This window comes from Podarcis liolepis (assembly GCF_965112155.1).
Source record: "Podarcis liolepis genome assembly, chromosome: 5".
NCBI classification, from domain to species: Eukaryota; Metazoa; Chordata; class Lepidosauria; order Squamata; family Lacertidae; genus Podarcis; species Podarcis liolepis.
This window is the reverse complement of record NC_139556.1, coordinates 25,183,163-25,205,486: the sequence shown is the minus strand read 5'-3', so window position 1 is coordinate 25,205,486 and position 22,324 is coordinate 25,183,163. Positions and strand designations below refer to the sequence as shown.

The 22,324-nt window shown below is 42.5% G+C and overlaps 1 protein-coding gene across 2 annotated transcripts in view; it reads right to left on the bottom strand.

Annotated features, from left to right (window-relative positions):
• The window catches only part of NRG3 (neuregulin 3), a 606,841-nt gene that overhangs the window by 147,929 nt on the left and 436,588 nt on the right, over positions 1-22,324 (bottom strand). For both annotated transcript variants that reach the window (XM_083502598.1, XM_083502599.1), the window contains exon 3: positions 6,849-6,922. In XM_083502598.1, the coding sequence (XP_083358724.1) occupies positions 6,849-6,922 (74 nt within the window). The remainder of the gene's footprint in view (positions 1-6,848; positions 6,923-22,324) is intronic.

Below are 22,324 nucleotides of genomic sequence, written 5' to 3'. Positions count from 1 at the left end.
TGCAGAAGTGGAGAAAAGCGTATTAAGAACAGCAGGTCAACAGTAAGGCACCATGGTAAAGGTGCGTGTATGCTCAGAAACAGTCTGGCTACGAATAGAAAACAGGCCAGTTTAAAAAACTAAATAATAAGTATTTTTTTAAAAACCCTCCAAAGTTGAGGTACCAAACTTCATTGCTGAGCTGTGGATTCAAGACACTTCTAAATGAGGCAAAACCTGGACAAAAACCATGCTAGATACACCAGAGGTTGATAGTGATCTCTTGTTTTGTTTTAATCTAATTGCTAGGTGGTGTTGATGGTGGGGAAACAGCCCAGAAACTGCTAATACATTGGGAAAAGGCTTTACATTTACACAGCAAACCCAATTCCTTTGAGGAACACAGGTTGCCAATGCAGATGGTGCCTTCGTTATCTTGGCAAGCGCTGCGGCATGTGTTCTTAATGAAACCAGTAGGACTAGTTGGGCAAAATGTGAGTCCAGAACCACAAGGGTTCTGCAGCAGGATGCATATGCTACACTGCACTTCCCCTTGATTCATGAAGATTATATGCCAGTGCTGACTGAAGTCCAAAGAGGCTATTTGTTGGAAGCCTGTTTCATTCAGTTGATTGTGTATGTAACTTATGGAAGAGTGGTGAATCTGCATGCCTAAATGCCTGACTCCATGTGGAAATTTCACACCCGTACACCCCAAAAAATGCTTTGAGCATGTGAACATTCACCATATTTATGATTCTCTTCAGCAACATTGTTCCCCTTGATTTTTTTTGCTTCTTCGGGGTCATCCTCCCAATCCCCCTCCTCTTTGGATTAGTCATACACATATATATTTAAATTAAAACACATTTATTCAAAAGTTAGCATACAGCTTTGTCCACTGCCGTAATATCACAGAATGATCACTCCAATCCTCAATCCCTCATCACTGATGTATATACATGACAGTGATGAGAAATTGAGGATTGGAGTGATCATTCTATGAGTATGTGTGTGTGTGTGTGTGTGTGAATGACAATATATATATATATATATATATATATATATATATATATATATATATATATATGCAGGTTTTGGTGTCTTCAGGTGTCTTCCCGTGTAAGAGTTGGGGTGTCTAGGCGACGTTTCGACGAGGTCTCACTCGTCATCTTCAGGCTGGTGCTTTCGGCTTCTTGTTACTGGAACAGAGCAGGATCTCAGTGTTTGAGTTCCTATAAATACTGTTGAGGGGGTGTGGTGTATAGCCTCCAACGTTCTGGGCAGAGAGGAAGTTCCCAGGTTAGTGTGCCTTTTCTTCTTTTGTTCCTTAATTACTTGAGGGATATCTTGAGTGATTTCTTGAGTGATATTCTGAGTACCACTTAGGTGGGTCATTAGGTGTGGATTAGTTGCTAAAGCTTTCGTGTCTTGACCTCTTGAGCTTGTGAAGAGTTTTTCTGAGAAGATGGCTGTACTGCACTTAGTTGTGCTCTGGCTTGGCTTCGTGTATAGGGGCGAGCTGTGGTTTTGTGCCCTGTGCCAGCCAGATCTGTGTAGGGATTGCAGGGGGGTGCAGCATCCGGAGGTGCCATTATGGTTTGGCTACTGGATGGTGTCTGTAATTTATCTGTGGAGAGGGTCTGGGTTTGGGTCTGGTGTGGTTGATTGGTGATGGCGTTCTGTGTGCCTCTGGTTCTGGTGTCGGTTTTTGTGGGGAGGGCTAATTTCCAGATGTCTGGCAGGCGGGACGTGTCGTCACGCTTGTTCATGTTGTGAGGGTGTTTCTCTATCTCGATGGCTTCCATGATTATTCTCTTGTGGTGATGTTCCATGTTAAAGAGCAATTTGGAATCTGCAAAATTAATTTCGTGTCCTGTTTCTTTCATGTGTTGGAAAAGAGAGGAAGTTTTTTCTTCTTTTTTGACGGCATTCTTGTGTTCTGCGATACGTGCATTTATTCGTCTGTTTGTTTGTCCAATGTACGTGGCTGGGCAGACTTTGCAGGGTATTTCATAGACCCCTTGGTTTTCCAACTGGATTTTATCTTTGGGGTTTCTGAGGATATTGGCTATTTTTTGGTTGGTGCAAAAGGCTGTTTTGATATTGTGTTTATGGAGGATTTTGCTAATTTTATCTGTAGTGCCCTTGATATAAGGAAGGAGGGCCATGCCATTGTTTTCTTCTGTGTCTTGGTTTTTGGGGGGTGTTTCTTTTTGGATTAGCTTCGTAACCCTGTTTTGCTGGTATCCATTGGCGATTAATACATTTGAGAGATTCTGTAACTCAGTTGTCAAGTGGTCTTTGTCAGCCAGGCGTTTGGTTCTGGAGATGAGAGTCTTGGCTACGGAGTTTATTTGTGCAGGGTGGTGGTGTGATATATATATATATATATATATATATAGGTTTTGGTGTCCTCGGGTGTCTTCCCGTGTAAAAGTTGGGGTGTCTAGGCGACGTTTCGACGAGGTCTCACTCGTCATCTTCAGGCTGGTGCTTTCGGCTTCTTGTTACTGGAACAGAGCGGGATCTCAGTGTTTGAGTTCCTATAAATACTGTAGAGGGGTGTGGTGTATTGCCTCAAAAGTTCTGGGCAGAGGGGAAGTTCCCAGGCTAGTGTTCTTTTCTTCTTTTGTTCCTTAATTACTTGAGGGATATCTTGAGTGATTTCTTGAGTGATATTCTGAGTACCACTTAGGTGGGTCATTAGGTGTGGATTAGTTGCTAAAGCCTTCGTGTCTTGACCTCTTGAATTTGTGAAGAGTTTTTCTGGGAAGATGGCTGTACTGCACTTAGTTGTGCTTTGGCTTGGCTTCGTGTATAGGGGCGAGCTGTGGTTTTGTGCCCTGTGCCAGCCAGATCTGTGTAGGGATTGCAGGGGGGTGCAGCATCCGGAGTTGCCACTATGGTTTGGTTACTGGATGGTGTCTGTAATTTATCTGTGGAGAGGGTCTGGGTTTGGGTCTGGTGTGGTTGATTGGTGGTGGCGTTCTGTGTGCCTCTGGAAATTAGCCCTCCCCACAAAAACCGACACCAGATCCAGAGGCACACAGAACGCCACCACCAATCAACCACACCAGACCCAAACCCAGACCCTCTCCACAGATAAATTACAGACACCATCCAGTAACCAAACCATAGTGGCAACTCCGGATGCTGCACCCCCCTGCAATCCCTACACAGATCTGGCTGGCACAGGGCACAAAACCACAGCTCGCCCCTATACACGAAGCCAAGCCAAAGCACAACTAAGTGCAGTACAGCCATCTTCCCAGAAAAACTCTTCACAAATTCAAGAGGTCAAGACACGAAGGCTTTAGCAACTAATCCACACCTAATGACCCACCTAAGTGGTACTCAGAATATCACTCAAGAAATCACTCAAGATATCCCTCAAGTAATTAAGGAACAAAAGAAGAAAAGAACACTAGCCTGGGAACTTCCCCTCTGCCCAGAACTTTTGAGGCAATACACCACACCCCTCTACAGTATTTATAGGAACTCAAACACTGAGATCCCGCTCTGTTCCAGTAACAAGAAGCCGAAAGCACCAGCCTGAAGATGACGAGTGAGACCTCGTCGAAACGTCGCCTAGACACCCCAACTTTTACACGGGAAGACACCCGAGGACACCAAAACCTGCATTCCTGTACCCGTGAAAATCTACGAAAACATATATATATATATATATATATATATATATATATATATATGGTCACATATATGATCCCACCTAATTAGGAGTCATGGTAAATGGGATTATGTCAAAACACTATGTTGCTAACCTGTTGTTTTTTGGGGTTTTATTTTTGCCAATGTCACAAATTTTAGTGAATGGGAGCAGTTATACTAGGTGGTTTCATCTTAGACCTACTTCCCTCCCTTCAGCTTGCAGGCTTCTGAATTTTACCTGTGATAATTTGTCTGCAGCAGAGTAGGTGTCTCTATATATTGGGAAATGTTTGTGGGGATACATATCCATTGTCTACTGTCTATCCCCCAAATCTTACTGGCAGACGTACAAGTTTTGTCTGCATGACGGCTGTTAATGGAGTACCCCTCCGAAGGGTCAGAGCCAACTGGAGTACTCACTGGAAGAAAGAAGCTCATTTTGTTGACATAATGCCAGGCACAAGTGAAGAGTGGAAGTCAATGGTGCATGAGAAGTATTAAACTCTGCACTGACTACCACCTCCCCTTCAAAATGTGATTGTTGCAGAACGGTTTCCTCCCCACTGCCCTTAAATAAGATTTCCGGTAAAAGATTAGTTCACACTAAAATCTCATGTCAAATTTTGAGTCAAAGTTTTCTTGCAACCATAACCGAAACACATTTGTTTCCCCCAGTTATTCTCTGTGGAGTTTTGTGATGAATATCCACTAGGTAACTCTAAGTAGATGAATATTCTGTTTATATTTCCAGGACTTTGATATTAAAATGTGATATCTCATGATATTTGAGTTCAACATTTGGGTCAGGATCCACAGTGCTTTCTGCAGGTGTTTTTGTGTGTGCATGGGGACATCAGCAATTTTTACTTCATCTCCTGTGCTTTCTTGGACACCACGATAGGTTTTGTGCTAGCTCCTCTTCCGTACAGCAGCTACTGTTACAAAAAGACAGAAATCCCCATTCAGAAGAGCACTCCAGTGTTCTCAGAACAAACGGAGGGCCATATTCAGTGGGTGTGCTCCTAACATCCATGTGCCCAATGACTTTGCCCCACTTCCAACACTCATGAGGTCAGCAGAAGGTCTGAATGGGGAACCTATGCATGTACAGGGGTGTGTGTGTGCAGAAGCTTCTCCAAGTGATGGTGATTCCCCCATTGCAGAAGATTAGTAATTGCAAGGAGTCTACATGCACTGGTTCCCTGTTCAGACCTTCAACTGAACACCTGGGGCTGGAGAGAAAAGCCAGTGGGCAAGTTGTCATTGGGCATGGGACAATGACTACATCACTAACCCCACTTCTCTGTGTTTGCTGAATACACAGAGAGTTTTTCTGAATAAGGCTGCAATGGAAAGACTGGACAGGCAACCAAAACTGACAATGGGGAGCAATGGTATTGCAAATACCTTCAAAAACTATCAGGTTCAAAGTTTCATAGTTGAACTCCATACATCCATATCTCTTTGTACCTACATTAGCCTTACATTTTCCCCTATAGTACACCATGACTTAATTTCCACAACAGAACCAAAATATCAATGTCTACCCTTCTGATAATAGTTTCAAGGCTGTACTATGTCAAGTTCAAGCAAAAATAGAAGTCCAGGTTTTAAGTTGGATCCCTATGATGTGTGGAACTCCAGTCAATGTTGCTTACTGTTCCTATTTTACCAATAGGGATGTACATTCAGTGAATCCAGCCTACCTAACAGCTTCCAAACTTATAGATGCATGAAGTTTTAAATGGATGGAAACACAGGCTGATTTGTCCCAGGTCATCTTACTACAACAGTTAATGGCAAAGGAATAAAGAAAAGGCCACAATGCAAGGCACAGGACATACAATACAGAAGAGCAAGTCAAGAAACTTTGGCAAAATGACAAAGAGCAGCAGCAAGAAGGGGGGGGCACAAAGAGGAAGAATCAAATCCCAGCCTTCATAAGGGAAGAAGCCCCAACTTTCAAACACGAACCTCCTGTTTTGTAGACTCAAAAAACAGTGAAGAATCAACACTGGACTTCATTTTATATTTTAAAAAAGAAAGAGTAAAACTGCTAACTGAAAGACTTTGATGAGTACATCCTCTTTTTGCGCTTCTGGTGTAATATGCTAGGTTGCATCTCTCAAGCCCACCCCCCACCCCCACCGCAGTGAGATGCATGTGTTCACAATTTATTTAGTTGTTTCTTCCCAGTTTTCTCATTCTCAGGACAGCTGACAATCATTTTTTAAAAAACAAAACAAAGCAATCCCCTACAAAATACTATTCAAGTCCCTTCCAACAAATGTAGCAACAGCAGAAACTCAGTAATGAACAAACAGGCCCAGTTCAGATGCAATACTAAACAGTGGTTTAAAGTGGGCTGCTTTCAACCAACCATAGTTAGGAGAACTAACTACAGTTTGTCCAGGTTCAGATGTAATACTTGGTTGCAGTTAGTCTAAGACAAAAGCAAAAATTTTGAACTCCTCCCAGCCACATCAGAAGAGGAGGAGGAAGAATATGTGAGCCGGAGGTTCATGGTGGCTTGTTCCCATAATGATAAATCATGACTTACTGTAATGTCTGAACGTAACATGCATACAATAAAACCAAACAGTGATATATTTCCAACTACACACTATTAACATATAGATAGCATACAGGTATAGAAAAACAAATCCCCACAACCATGGGAACCCCCCCCCCATGACCAAGAATTTGAAACCAAGACAGGGTTATACTGAGGAAAGACAGTGGCTATCTCAGTTTTTAGTGGGGTAAAGTGAGGACCTCTTCCAACAAATCATCCCGGACTACAAGCATGCCCTACCAGCTATAATGACAAGCATTTTGCTTGTATATATTCTTAAAAGCTGGTGTATTGTTTTCAACTCACAACAACCCAACGATAGGAAATTCTAGCTGGGGCTAATGGGAACTGTAGTATAGCAAATTCTGGAGGGCATCACATGCCCTGTTGGAGAGACAGTGGCTAAAGGAATATGTTATTCTGTATAGCTTTCCCCCAGAAAATATAACATGATGAGGAAGACTCAAGACTATTTCATTATACAAAATACTTTACAAGCTCCTGAAATGGGTTTTGATGTAATTCTGACAATGAACAAAAGGTCACATCATATGGCAAAGGTTACCTCCGGCATGTAATAAAGACAGAAGAAGAAAAAGGAAAAAAGAAACATTTGACATACTTGGATCTGACAAGATTGAGTCGGTTTTCGGCAAAAATTGGTCACAGCGGACTCCTTGGTAGCCCTCTTTGCACCTGGGAAAAAGGGGAAAAATGACAAACATACGCATGCGGTAGTGACAGGCTAATTGCAAGGCATCAGTCAACTGCAAACATTGCTCAGAAGGCTAAGACAGAGCTAAAACGTTTTCAACCACCTGGAGCAGTAGTACAAGTGGTTCCCAAACATTCTGCCTCCAAGAAAACCTTTCAGCACCCCCTCCCCTGCTGAGGAACCCTATATGTCTGCCACAGGACCCAATGTGTTGCAAAGGATCCTGAACCACTGCCTAGGATGCACACTTGGTCCACACACTTGGCCAAATATGTGGGGCCTCACCTTTGCTCCACTTCAACTGAAAGGTTACTACCTTTTTATGCTTAGGGCAGAGCAGCAAATGGTGCCTCCCTCCCAAAAATAATAATATCCAAGGTGCATAATATAATACCCATAGTACCCAAGGCCAGTCATTTTATTTTGGCACTTAGAGAGATGCCACAAGCACCCTTCCCCATCCATGGCAGGAAAAAGAGCAATAGTTGTAAATAAAGTACTAATAAATCTAAATTAACTAACTCACAATTTGCTGCTCTCTCATGACAACTCAGATCAGCTGCTTGAAGTGGCCACCTCACTCTGCCTAGCGACAGGGTACCTAAGGCTACATCTCCTTCACAAATATGACCAGCAGCCATAGAAGCTGTTTCAGCGTGGCAGGATTCCCACTTGGGTCTTTGTTATGGCATCAACACCACAATGTTATGGCACTGAAAGGTTAAGTTTTCTGGATATTAAAATATGTTCCCTAAGACCATTAAAGGTAAAGGGACCCCTTACCGTTAAGTCCAGTCACGGACGACTCTGGGGTTGTGGCACTCATCTTGCTCTATAGGCCGAGGGAGCAAGCGTTTGTCCACAGACAGTTTTTCCAGGTCACGTGGCCAGCATGACTAAGCCACTTCTGGCGAAACCAGAGGAGCGCATGGAAACACTGTTTACCTTCCCGCCAGAGTGGTACCAATTTATCTGCTTGCACTCTGACGTGCTTTCGAACTGCTAGGTTGGCAGGAGCTGGGACTGAGCAATGGGAGCTCACCCCATCATGGGGATTCAAACCACCAACCTTCTGATTGGCAAGCCCAAGAGGCTCAGTGGTTTAGACCACAGTGCCACCCATGTCCCCTTCCCCCCTAAGACCATTACTTGATACCATAACAAGAAAATGGTGAAAAACTGGGTTTGCTCTTTTAAAGAATGTGCATAATATTACAAGAATTTCCAAAGTTGCCATGAAACCATTTTTGTTAAAAAAATTATCATCAAATCATAAATTACCCTTTTTAAAAAATGTGCAGGGGTTTGAACCCAGGTCTCAGTGGTCTCAGTGGTCCAAGTATTATCAGTAATGGGGAAAACAAGAGATGTGCAATTCATGGATAAACCAGCCCCATGATCACTGCAGTCCTGTATTTCTTCATTTCTCTGAGTTTTTTTACTTTGACTATTTTGATGTTTCATAGTAAGACTGATCTTTCACTGGTGAAATGACCCCCTAGCAATCTGTTCAATCTGTTTCTGCCCATGGAGGCAGAAGCATACTGAGGCTACAAATATTCGGAAGTACAACCCAGTCAATATGGGAAATCCTACTCTGACAGCCATAAGGATTTCTAGCCATTATTGCCCGATTCTTGTCTGGATTTAGCTTCAATTGACTTATCCACAGACAGTTTCTAAACACAGTTTGACACTTAGTAAGAGAGAACTTGGGCTGGAGGAAAAAGAGAGATATTTGGGTGTCACCGGAACAATGATATGGAATTTCACATCTCTGTATAAACTCACCCACTTGTATCAATAGTAAGAGAGAGACAGAACAGAATTTTGTGGATCAGGACTTTGAAAGGGCGTGGGAGAATGACAAGAAGCTGTTATATTTGGGGCAGCATCAAGACTCCACACATCCTCAGACACACAGTGGTCACCTATATTCCTTAAGTATCTACTACCTAGCCATCCCCAATGGTCTCTGAGTATCTAGACTGTCCAGATGGCAATTGACAACTATGGAATACAAAACTACCAGCATCACTAGGTATGTCTCTTGAAAATAATTCAGAAATTAACCCATCTAATTCCTGGGGGAGGAATAATGCTTTCATTGAACAGCAGAATTTTCATCATATGGAAGTCCCTGCTCCTAGCACTTGATGGCTTTATTTGGGAAAGTTATGGAATACAGACCAGAACCAGAACTTGATTTCAGCAAATGGGGATGAATATATGGGACACAGTGGGACAGGACACCAGTGAGCGCAACGGCACTTAATTATTTTTCCCCCTATCGCCGTTGGACCCACTCTCACTTGATTATGTTGCCCCGAACTCTCAGAACAACCATTAACCCACAGGCATACAAATGTTCCCAGAGCATAATGTTGAGGGTCCTTCGTGAGGGGAAAACTAAGAATTGGAGTCTCTGTTGGGTTTTCTTTTTAAATAAACAAGAACACTTTACTTAAAATCCAAGGTAACATGCAGTGGCGTAGCGTGTGTTGTCAGCACCCGGGGCAAGGCAAGTAATTTGCGCCCCCTAACCCGTGGATTTTAGCAGGGGGCAGAGAGCTGCGAGTGCCAGCGCCCCCCAGATGTTGCGCCCGGTGCGGCCGGGCCCCCCTGCACCCCCCCACGCTACGCCACTGGTAACATGACAATGTAGAGGGATAAAACTTAGGTACTGCTTTAGAGTTTGGCTCCTTTCCAGGGTTGTACTTTACTTCAGACACACACCCCGTTAAACAGTCCTGCTCCTAAGGTATCTTCCGTATTACACTCAGAGTGGGTGTTTATCTTGAACCAACTCTCTCTCCTGACAGTCCCAAAATCTCCAGCTATACTCTGGTTTCTCTTCAGATCGTATAAATCTTTCGCCTTTTACAAAATCTCCAGCTATCTCCCTACCTAACTAACCTCAATTCCCCAAACCCACCTCCGAACCAACCAACCTCACTCCCTTTCCCTCCTCACACCAACCAACTTCCCAAATCCAACCAACCTTCCTTCCCAACCAACCTACTGTCTCTTCAGAATCCGTTCCTTTTATATTTTCCCTCCTGAAACCTCAGCCAATCAGAGGCTGCCATGCGTTAACCCTTCTTTTAACCAACTTTTCCGTCACACACAACCATTTAGGGTTTTAAAGATAACCATCAAGAACTTGAATTAGGCTTAGAAAAAAATCAGTAATTGAAGAGATATCTTTCCTATGTTGTCCCTGTTAGAAGACAAGTTTCAGAGTTCTGCACTAATTATTGTTGGTAATGATCTGCAACAATTTGTATTAACAAAGTTATCAGGCTGCTGATATTCACTCCATTTTTTTGTAGTGCTTCTAAACTTAATTGCCGGAACACAAGCATAAAACCAAGACTGTTTACAAACTATGCACCAAGGAATTCAAATTTCTGTGACATGTATGAATAGTGAAAATTGAGAGAATTTTCATATTTTTCCCCGTTTGCTAGTTATGAGAAAGGGCAAAGGATTATGTAACCTTTGTCCACAGGAATTTAGGCACAATCATTCCATGTTCTGGCTTCTAGAATTTCACCAAATTATTGGATATCAGCTTCAATCCCACCCTCTCAATCTTGAAATCTAATAAAACTTTGCCCCACATGCATACTGGAAATGAAAATTGAGGTTCTCAGGATATACAATTCTGTTTCAACCGAATCACATAAACGGCTGTGCTTGAACGGCAGGACTGCAGAACTGCATACAGTGGTACCTCGGGTTAAGTACTTAATTCGTTCCAGAGGTCCGTTCTTAACTTGAAACTGTCCTAACCTGAAGACCACTTTAGCTAATGGGGCCTCCTGCTGCTGCTGCGCCGCTGGAGCACGATTTCTGTTCTCATCCTGTAGCAAAGTTCTTAACCCGAGGTACTATTTTTGGGTTAGCAGAGTCTGTAACCTGAAGCATATGTAACCTGGAGCGTATGTAATCCGAGGTACCACTGTACTGCAATACTCTTGAGCATAACACACAAGTGGTGTTTTCAAGGTGCGAAAATATAAGAGCTCCCCTTTCTTGATTCGTATGACCCTAAGAAAATAAACACTCCTACAGTCCGTGCTGAAGAAGACAATACATAAACACAAAAGATAGAAAAGAACTTTCAGCAATGTGTAATGGAAGATGGACATGGGGCTACAGATTTGGGGGGTGAAATGAATTCAGCATGCTCATAAAATATGCCAGTATTCTGAACCAGGCAACCCTGACCCTCTCATGTTCTCCAGTTGAGACTGCAATCTGAGCAAGATGTTTCCCCCATTTATTTATCTGGCTGTGGTGACAACAGAGTCAGGCAGGGAAGTAGTTAAATAACTCTTGGTCCCTGGCATTTGAAATTACATTTCCTAGTATTCCTGCTACCTGCAGCAGTGCTGTGGTAGCATTTCAAATTTCAGAGAGGGAGGGGAAAGAAACCCCCTCCCCATCACCATAAAGCAGGCGTTTCAGGTCTCACAGAGGAGCTGGAGGGAGGGACCCATCATCTCCTAATGCCAGGATTGACTTGGAATCAACTCTGCTTTTTGGTTGTTTGCTTGGTTTGGTGACCCAGTTCAGAACAGAACAGATGCGCTTGGCCATTGCTACACACGTTTCAGGGCTCCTTGTCTGGAGACAAGCTTAAAAGAAGCAGGAAGACAGGTGCTCAGTCTGAGAGCTCAGTCTATGCCAGAGTGCCAAATTGCTCAGAGCAAGGCCAGTGTCTGTAGCTTTGTAGGACCAAGTAAAATCCTCTTGCTTTTGTGTGTCACCTGCTCCTTGCTGAGCTGGCAGTTGTAACCCATCCCTCTGGGTGCTCACAATTTGGCTCCAAAAAAACTACAGTGTAGTCCAGGAAAAACCTTCTTCTGGCAAGTAACTGTTATGGCACAAAGTATGCGATACCTGGGTTCGGATAGCCAGTTCAGGGCCTGTGACATTTTCAAAAGCCTTCCCATTTTTATCTGCGGCCCATTGAAGCATATGGGAAAGTGAGTATTCGAAACAGCAAAAAAACCTACGTTTAAGGGATTTGACTCACGCAGAATATGAACATGACATTATGTCTGGCTGTGGGTGGTCTCATCAAAGATGATAGCGCTGTATCCTCTGAGTGATTTGGCTGAGAAATTTCTCACTTCTACTGAAAGAGTGTTCACACCCACCAGCCCACTTGCAAATTTGTACCACATAAATATACTGTTTAAAACTCTAAATCAGGTAATTATTAGGGTTGTCTTATCAGAAATTATAGGGGTTTGCTGACATAACTTATGTCAAGAAGAGTAAACAGAGTCCCCCCCCCATGCGGCGGCAGAAATGAGACTGCAATTTTCAAACAAGTTGACAAAAAACTACTAAAATTTTCCTCTTTAAAGATGCACTTGACATAAATTGCAAGTGAAACGCTAAAAGTGAAGAAATGTTACCAGTATCTGCATCTATATCAATGTTTATTTACTCAATTTTCATTCCTTTTTCTTTCCTTACTGAATTAGCTTAATTAAATGAAATAAGAGTTGAAAGTAGGTCAATATTAAACCTTCCATGTAATTTTTATATTTTCCCTATAATCTATTCAATTTAAATGAATCTGGTTTTCTGCACTTTTCTATATTTATTCTTACTTCTCTAAACGTAAATTTTAGATGTAAAGAAAGGTATATTCTTTATCCTCCCATTATTGAGGTAACAGGTGTCCTCTCTGAGCTCAAATAAGGGGTGTGTGTCGTACTAAACATGCAAATAATGGGAGGATGAGGGGGAGCGGCATCCAATAGACAAACAGAAACTTTGAAGACAGTTCCTAAGCAACAGACGTAGGATATTTGCTGGTTGATCATTTTATTAGATCTGACATACATAATTGATTTTAGGAATGAATTACATTTGCAGTGACATCCATAAATTCACAGTTTTGCCAGAAAAGAAAATAGTAGCCTGCCTGCCTACGCATGCCTATGTAAGTGTACAGACATTATTCACCAGTTTTGATAGCTGGATTTTTCTTTTAAAAATAAATAAATAAGTGCTGCCTTATAGATTTTTATTGGCCTGAAAGTATTCAAAAGTGGCAATTTAGATGAAGCAAAAATGTTTCCATACATATGGAGTTATAGTTCATATCAGGAGGGCCAAACACACCTGATGTGCCAAGTGGGATGATGTCACAATGCACAACATGAATAATTATCAAATAAAAGCACACACAACAAAAAGCCCTCAACAGGGCCTCTGGAGCATGTTCAAAGGCTCTGATACACCTGCCCCCTGAGACCTTGTAGAAAAAGATGCAACCAGTGTCATTACAACAGTAGCATCCTATACTGCTAGCCAGGAATGCATAGAGATGCTACACTGAACCCCTTCCCCAATATGACTTTCCCCCCCATTTGGAAGAGGGTGGCAGGATATTAAGTGGCAGAGGTAATCATAGTAGAGAGCAGGATTTGGGCAGTAGGCCATGTCTGTGCTGATTCTGCTCAGAATTAACATTACCAGCTCTTTTTGCAGAGCGTCCCTGGTGAATTTTGTTGTTGTTTAGTCGTTTAGCCATGTCTGACTCTTCGTGACCCCATGGACCAGAGCATGCCAGGCACTCCTGTCTTCCACTGCCTCCCGCAGTTTGGTCAAACTCATGCTGGTAGCTTCGAGAACACTATCCAACCATGTCGTCCTCTGTCGTCCCCTTCTCCTTGTGCCCTCCATCACTCAGGGCTGATTTCCTTAAGAATGGAGAGGTTTGATCTTCTTGCAGTCCATGGGACTCTCATGAGTCTCCTCCAGCACCATAATTCAAAAGCATCAATTCTTCGGCGATCAGCCTTCTTTATGGTCCAGCTCTCACTTCCATACATCACTACTGGGAAAACCATAGCTTCTACCATACGGACCTTTCTTGGCAAGGTGATGTCTCTACTTTTTTAAGATGCTGTCTAGGTTTGTCATTGCTTTTCTCCCAAGACCCTGGTGAATTAGCATCTTGCTAATTTGGTTGTGATTTCTAGCGTCTACATTGACGACTGCATGTGTGGAGAACTGATGTAGATTTCTGTCTGTTCCTTGCTAGACTTTTTTATTTTACTTTTCCAGGTTGCTGAAGTGCACAAGTGCTTGTGCACAATGATGAGCTGCAGCACAAAAACGAACCTTGATGTTAACTGTTTCTACAAGGACATCAAGATTCTTTGGTGCACCCAGCACTTTTTGCCTCAATGCACACAATCACTTCTGCCCATCAGGATAAAAGAAGCGGAATACACACCAGTGGGCAGAAGGCATTGAAAGCCATGGAAAGCTGCACAGGCACCAGTAGTGGAATTAATTTTAGAAACTCTCCATGCTAAATTAGGAGGGCAGAGCAGCCTGCTGGCCAACCCACAGAACAATACCAAAATGTACAAAAGCCCACTCATCCCAAATAGATGATTTAAAATGGGCATTACCTGATTAATTCATCAACTTCCAGGATTAAGATTCTTTCTGAAAACCACACACCACAGGATTTATTTCAGAGCCCTTCTTGCAAAAGAAATACTGAACTGGTATCAGATGTGATTTATGTGGTCCAAAAGCAACATGGTGCTCTGTGCTTCTCTTTATTCTTATTCAGATGGTGTGCTTGGCTGGCTTCCCCTGTCACCATCTAAAAGAGATTATCCAGCTGGCTCTCATTCAAGCCACAAAAAGCTCAAGCCAGACCAGACTGAAGTAATGTCAAGGGAGAGAGCACAACAAAACAAACACCCCTAGGTCCTTTGATGGAGGAAATGCCTCCTTTTCCCTGTTTCTTCAGCTTCAAAGCCTGCAACGCATGTGACAAGTGTAAAGGTGAGCTTGCAACCACCCTCCTTAACTGCCCCCCAAACCAAGCCACACAGTTCCTTCCTTGATTCTTCTGTCCCCACCCTGCCATTTTCTCCATTTCCCAAGGTATAAAATCCTTATTCTAAGGGAGGTGGAATAAACAGGCAGTGGAGGGAAGGGGAGCAGGAAATAAGAGTGGGCCCAACACCAAATTCTAAGTGCTCCAGCTTCTGCACAAGTTTGGAGAAAGGTCTAGCCCATGCTGGTTCCATGTGGATTTTTTAGGAGGAATCAGCACCATTCCCGTAACCAACACAGAACTTTTTATATATACTGTATTTTTCGTTCTATAAGACGCACCAGACCACAAGACGCACCTAGTTTTTGGAGGAGGAAAACAAGAAAAAAAAATATATTCTGAATTTCAGAAGCCAGAACAGCAAGAGGGATCGCTGGGCAGTGAAAGCAGCAATCCCTCTTGCTGTTCTGGCTTCTGTGGTAGCTGCGTAGCCTGCATTCGCTCCATAAGACGCACACAATTCCCCTTACTTTTTAGGAGGGAAAAAGTGAGTCTTATAGAGCAAAAACTATGGTAGTTAAGACAACACAAAATGGTCATTTCCCCTTTTCTTCTCTTGCTGTACAGAGGCACCCACCTCCCCATTTCCTCCAAGAGTGATCACATGTCATGAAGTTGCATCACTCCCAGGGAGTCTGTTGCCATAGTTTCATTGTTTTCATCATAATGGTGGCAGGAGACCCTTCAGTTACTTGGCCAGTTGTAGGCAGCTGCAATTATTTTAAAATGGAAAAAAGCAAGAGGAGACGGGCATCCCTTGGACTACCCCATATGGAATCCACAAGGTTACCAGGGGATTTGGCAGATTTCCAGGCAGGAATTCAATCCAATCAGCACATTTGGCAGATCTGCATATTTACAGCTCTATAACACAGTTCCATTCAGGTCAGTGACCTATTGGCCTCTGAAAAATGAAAAGTTCTTTTAACATTTATTCCTGTCTGTCAAAAAAAACCCTATAACTTTCATTGCTATCATCTGCACCAATGTTATAATCTGTTCTCAACTCTTTTTACACTGTGGCATTTTTTATTTTTTTACAGTTCAGGCTAATTTTTTAATGTTATTACTTTCAAATTTGGAAAGCTGAAACATGTAATTAAGACAACATCATTCTGAAATGCCACTTCCTGTTCATTATATGTGCAGCTGCAAATTTGATGAATGTCAGGGAAATATGCCATCTGAAAGATCGGTGCTGGAATTTAGAGAAATACATAAAATAGCAATCTTCAAGGTTTTCAAGTGAGATTTTTAGTGATTCTGTGTTTGGGACTGTCAGCAATGGAACTAACCTTAGAGCAGTAGCAAAGCAGAGGAGCTGACTATTGAAAGCACCTGATTGGGGAAATAGGGGGGAATGCTGAACATGAGCCCAGACCACAGATTTCTAGAATAAGTGAACAAAGTTGTAGTAGTTGTAGCTCATATGGTCAGTAGTGATACTCATCTAATAGACTGGTGTGGCTATAAACCAGTGTATTGAGGATGCATGCAGTATATATATGTAAATACCTACAAACACCTTTTTTCCAACTTGGAAAATATCACAGTAATCAAGCCTACACACTATGGACTATGCATTCATCAGCTACCATACAATATGATCTTACATAAGCATGGGGCACTTGCTCCAGTCTTGCAAAAATAATTTCTGCCCAGCTAAATATGTGAAGCAGTCTTAAGGGGTATAAGTTATAGACTGCCCAACTCCACAGAATGATTTCCCAAGAACCATAATTTCAACAATGGGAATATTTATCTAGATTTTTTTTTCCCTTCCCGATAATAGTCTCTGACATTTCCCATACACTATTGCTCATATCTCCCTGTTCTTGCACAGTTTGGCTGTGTTAGCAGGGGGATTTTGAGTACGGAGGGAACTATACATATAAGCTCTTTTGACAACTGTCTCCTTGCTGCCAGGGTTGTTTCTGGAAGACTGCACTCAAGAATTATCAATGCATAAAGCAGAGCAGATTAAAATGATTAGAAGAAAGACCTGACATTGATCAGCTGGGAGGATGTACAGTAATTGGTGGTGGTGAGTTAGAATGAAAGAAGAAAGATTCAAACAATTAGAGAGATTGAATATATTGTGCTGCCAAAGTTGGGGGGAGGGGAACAACTCCAAACAGAAGGAACTGCATTTATCAGTTCCAAATGCATGGTGAGATCTATGAAAGCTAAGACTGCCAGAGACAGATTCAGGCTCTAGTGAGTCATCATGAAAGAAAGAAAGGAAAGAATAGAGATAGACACTAAGGATGACCAGTGGTGCTAAAAGTGCACTGGGTTCTGCAAGATTTCGAAGCAGGGAAATCAAGCATAAAAACCACCCTGAGATCTATGAATGGAGGGTGGTATTAACAAAAAACAATATATCAATAAACACAAAAATGAATAACAGGGAAATGCAATGTTTCCTCCCCACCCCACTTCAAAGTCTCTTTTATTTACAGAGAAAATGTATTTTATATATCACTAATGGTTTTCCCAGTAGTGATGTATGGAAGTGAGAGCTGGACCATAAAGAAGGCTGACCGCCGAAGAATTGATGGTTTTGAATTATGGTGCTGGAGGAGACTCTTGAGAGTCCCATTGACTGCAAGAAGACCAGACCTATCCATTGTTAAGGAAATCAGCCCTGAGTGCTCACTGGGAGGACAGATCGTGAAGCTGAGGCTCCAATACTTTGGCCACCTCATGAGAAGAGAAGACTCCCTGGAAAAGACCCTGATGTTGGGAAAGATGGAGGGCACAAGGAGAAGGGGACGACAGAGGACGAGATGGTTGGACAGTGTTCTCGAAGCTACCAGCATGAGTTTGACCAAACTGCGGGAGGCAGTGGAAGTGCCTGGCGTGCTCTGGTCCATGGGGTCATGAAGAGTCGGACACGACTAAACAACAACAACAACAAAAGCTGAAAATAAGTCAAAATTCCTTTTAGAGCAGGACAGGACTGTGAATGTAGTGGCCAGTTGCAAAGACAGCAACAAACAGCAACGTAAAGTGCTCCTGCACTTCCAATAGTTGTGTAGAAGAAGGAATTTCAGACCCTGGGTGCAATTGTAATGAAATTATTAGAGAAATTATTAGAGGTGCAGGAGCCTTGAACTTTTTTTTTTTTTGCACCTGGCCACCATAGTGAAGAACGATAGACGGGACCAAATATAGTCATTGGTAAATAGTGTCTAAACAAGAAAACCCCTAGCATTCAACTAATAATGGCCCAAGTTGCAGACCCTCTGCTGTTTTTAGAGGCATTTTGCCCCTTTGATCTGTCTTTTTTCTCCTTGTGGCATGAGAAAAAACACACCTTTTGCAGAATTTACTCCAAATATTCTCCACCATTCCCCACCTCACCTCCCTACAGTGCCTGGATTCCAACATCTGGGGCCTGGAAAATGTTGGTCAGACTACCAGCTCTGATACTGCTTATGGAAAAAGGAAGTTGTCTGATTGTGACCACTAATGGTGAGCCCCACCCACAAGAAACTGTGGGATGAAACTGTTGAACACTTCATTCCTCCCTTGGAGAAATTGGTGCTCTTCTGGGCTACCTCCTCAACTGAGGTTGAAAACAGTTTTCACTCTGTCAGTATCACTGGGACTCGAGCCAGGAGTCTCCTGGTCCATGTACTGCCACACATCATGATGAGTCAAATGTCTATGGAGCAGGTGAGAACATTATTGTCCAAATAGTCCACTGTGTGGTTCTCCACCTGCCCTCAGTCTGCCTCTGGAAGCAGCTGATTTAATCTCCTCCTTACCTGGGTATGAATAACTCTAGTTCAGGTAGAAGATGCTACAGTCTTGTGTGGTTCCTAAAGTCTCTTTCTGGATGTGTCTTTTTGTCACCCTGCCTGCCTACCTACCTTTTTATCTTCTAGTTTTGTTACCTGTCTGCCTCACAACCATGATTCTGGCTTCCTTGTCCATTTATCTGCCACCTTTACTGTGAAGGTCCTGTGTGAGTGCCTAGAGGGGGTTGAAGGATGGGTGGTGGCTAATAGAGGTTGAATCCTGACAAGACAGAAGTACTGTTTTGGGGGGACAGGAGGCTGGTGGGTGTGGAGGACTCCCTGGTCCTGAATGGGGTAACTGTGCCCCTGAAAGACCAGGTGTGCAACTGTCCATGGAGGTGCAGGCCAATTCTGTGTCCAGGGCAGCTGTTTACCAGCTCCATCTGGTACGCAGGCTGAGACCCTATCTGCCCACAGACTGCCTCGCCAGAGTGGTGCATGCTCTGGTTATCTCTTGCTTGGACTACTGCAATGCACTCTATGTGGGGCTACCTTTGAAGTTGACCCGGAAACTACAACTAATCCAGAATGCGGCAGCTAGACTGGTTGACTAGGAGTGGCTGCCGAGACCACATAACACCAGTCTTGAAAGACCTACATTGGCTCCCAGTATGTTTCCGAGCACAATTCAAAGTGTTGGTGCTGACCTTTAAAGCCCTAAATGGTCTTGGTCCAGTATGTCTGAAGGAACGTCTCCATCCCCATCGTTCTGCCCGGACACTGAGGCCCAACGCTGAGGGCCTTCTGGCAGTTCCCTCACTGTGAGAAGACAAGTTACAGGGAACCAGGCAGAGGGCCTTCTCGGTAGTGGCACCCACCCTGTGGAATGCCCTCCCATCAGATGTCAAAGTATACAACAAGTACCAGACTTCTAGAAGACATCTGAAGATAGCCCTGTTTAGGGAAGCTTTTAATTACTGTATTTTAATATTTTGTTGGAAGCCGCCCAGAGTAGCTGGGAAGGCCCAGCTAGATGGGCGGGGTATAAATAATAAATTATTATTATTATTACTGCTCTTTTACATTCTTGTTCAGTTCTTCTTTAGATGGACCTCTTGGTTTGGATACTGGCCTTTGATTGTCTCTGCCTCCACAGACTGAGCCATCGCCCCTATTCTGCACTTATGGGACCATGCTTCCTAAAGTCCTATGTTCCCAGGCCTTTCTATGGGATGTGTCCCAGTGCTCCCTTCCAATTCTGACATACATTTATGTGTATCGTGCAGCCATGAGAAGAAGCTCCTGTGAACATCTGAAAGCAGATAAATACAAGGCTCTGTGCTTACACTGGAGCCACAAACACACAGGGATGAAATCCCCTTCGCTGCTCGACCAAGTCAAGGAGGTGATGATTAGGTGGGCTTTGGATATAGGGGAAATTATTAGTTTATCAGCATGGGAGGAATTATGGAAAAAGAACTGGAAATTTACAGCCTGTGAAACATTAAGAGAAAATCTAATCAATATCTTTTATAAATGGTATTTAACACCGGCCAAAATAGCAAAAATGTATAAAACGAAAACAAATTTGTGTTGGAGGTGTAAGAATGCAGCATATTTGATGGACCTGTGATAAAATAAAAAGTTTCTGGGATAAAGGTTTATGATGAATTAAAAATAAATAAATGTTTAAATACAACTTTGAGAAAAATACAGAAGCTTTCCTATTAGGGATAACAGATAATGATAGAGCAAAAGAAAATCAAAAAGTATTTCTCTGTGTCACAGGTCTGACGAGGATCTTAATTGTCAGAAACTGGAAGAAAGAAATCACGCCAACAAAAAAGGAATGGCAGGATAAACTATTAGATTATACTGAATTGGCCAGACTAACAGAGGCAATCAGGGGCCACCCCAGACAAGAATTTCAAAAACAGGGAAAATGTAGAGAATATTTTATCAAGCAGTACCCCCAAATAACCACCTGGACTTGTTTCAATTAATTCCTACAGGAGGATTTATGGTTCTTAAAGTTACAATTTGAGATAACCAGTAATAATTATCTATACGGGAAACAGTTTATAAGAAGTAAATAAGGAAGCCATGTTCAGGATAAAGGAAGTCTTTTGTTTCTTTTTTATGTTTTTTCTTTATTGTAAGTGTCTTGTTAAGTTTGTTTTGTTTTAGATGTTATGGTGGTAGATTTATTGTTTTAGTTGTTGTTGTAGTAGATTTCTGTTGTACATAACTTCAATAAAATTTATTTTTTAAGAAAAGAAAACCCCTTCCCTAACTGCCCAGGAGAAAGTAAAACATGAAAGAAATGACAGGGGTACTTGAACGGTCTCCCTTTGGTTGGCAGGTGACAGACTGTCCCTTTAAGGCCCCGTTTTTACACAGAGTGCAGCAGTTTCAGGCTGCAATTCATCAAAATTGACCCGTTAAGGAAGGAACTGTAAGAAATACTTAGCAATACTAGTAAGGTTAATTGTAGCAGCCAGCACTGATTAGGCTCAAGTGTGTTGCCGAAATGCCACTCATACAGGTGCAGGCTTGACTGACACCATTTGTGAAATAATGGGGAGCAAGAGGGGTAATCAGGTCTTACACGTAGGATAAATCGGCCATTTAGTAGCAAACCCCCTGAGAAACACAGTTTCGCCTGACCTGTATTTGCAATCCAGTCTGTACCACAAAGAGCACGCCTAGCACTCTGTTTCTGAAACTCAGCTACAGAAACGCCACACTATTTGTAGACTGCCTCAAAAGATGCATGCTTGCTGTATCCTATATCTGACAAAAAAGTGACTAAAATGGAACCATACGAAAATATGCCATTCAGCAGCTACTTAAGAGACGCGATGCCTCACCATCTCTTGAGAAATTTCATGACACCTATCTAAAACTCTTTAGTTTCCTCAGCTGCTTTGGGTGAGTGAGGAGGGACCCACAAATATACTTAAAAGTATATACGTGAATGCAACTAGTGTGTGAGGTCCTAACTTGACTCTGCTTCAGACAAGCATTTGAACCCTGGACACTTCACAGACATGCATCTAGACTCCTGTAGGGTTGCAGGGAAAAGCTGCTGAAAAGAGCTACAAATATTGGCGGCGACAATATGGTTAATTTACACAACCATCTCTCACAGGGCCTTTGCTCAAAATCCCTGCTCCCCCCCAAAACCTGTTTCCCCCCCTTTTTTAGAAAAAGACACCACTAAGGAGCTTCATGGCATATATTTACCTATAGCATGTTATTTGCCCTCCAGTGTGAGTAAAACGTATTTGCTGGTATATACTTTTGGACATTAATGATGTTTGTCATTGCCAAGCTTTATATAACAACAGCAGCATTCATATGAGGGTTATTCTTCCCCGTTCTTGAGTTGATTAGACCTTTCATACAAACTCTTTATCACCATGAACGCTGAATGGAATGACTTTTTTTTTAACAACAAACAGTAAAAATATTATTACGTTTCTAAATCTTTAACCACCAGCTATTTTGGATAACATACACATTTAGAAATTGTCCTAATCTTACTGACCTGTCCTATATAAAAGAATAAAAGGAGATGCTGCCCTCTTCTAAAAGACATGCATTAGTACCTTTCAAGCACTAAAGCGCAATTGTGGTTGTTATGAGCATTGCAAAATGTCATCTAGCAGTGCTATTCCTCTGTAGGGCTAGGGAAACACATTGGGTTTCCTTCCAATAGTGACAGAAGACAATTGGGTCTGCTTCAG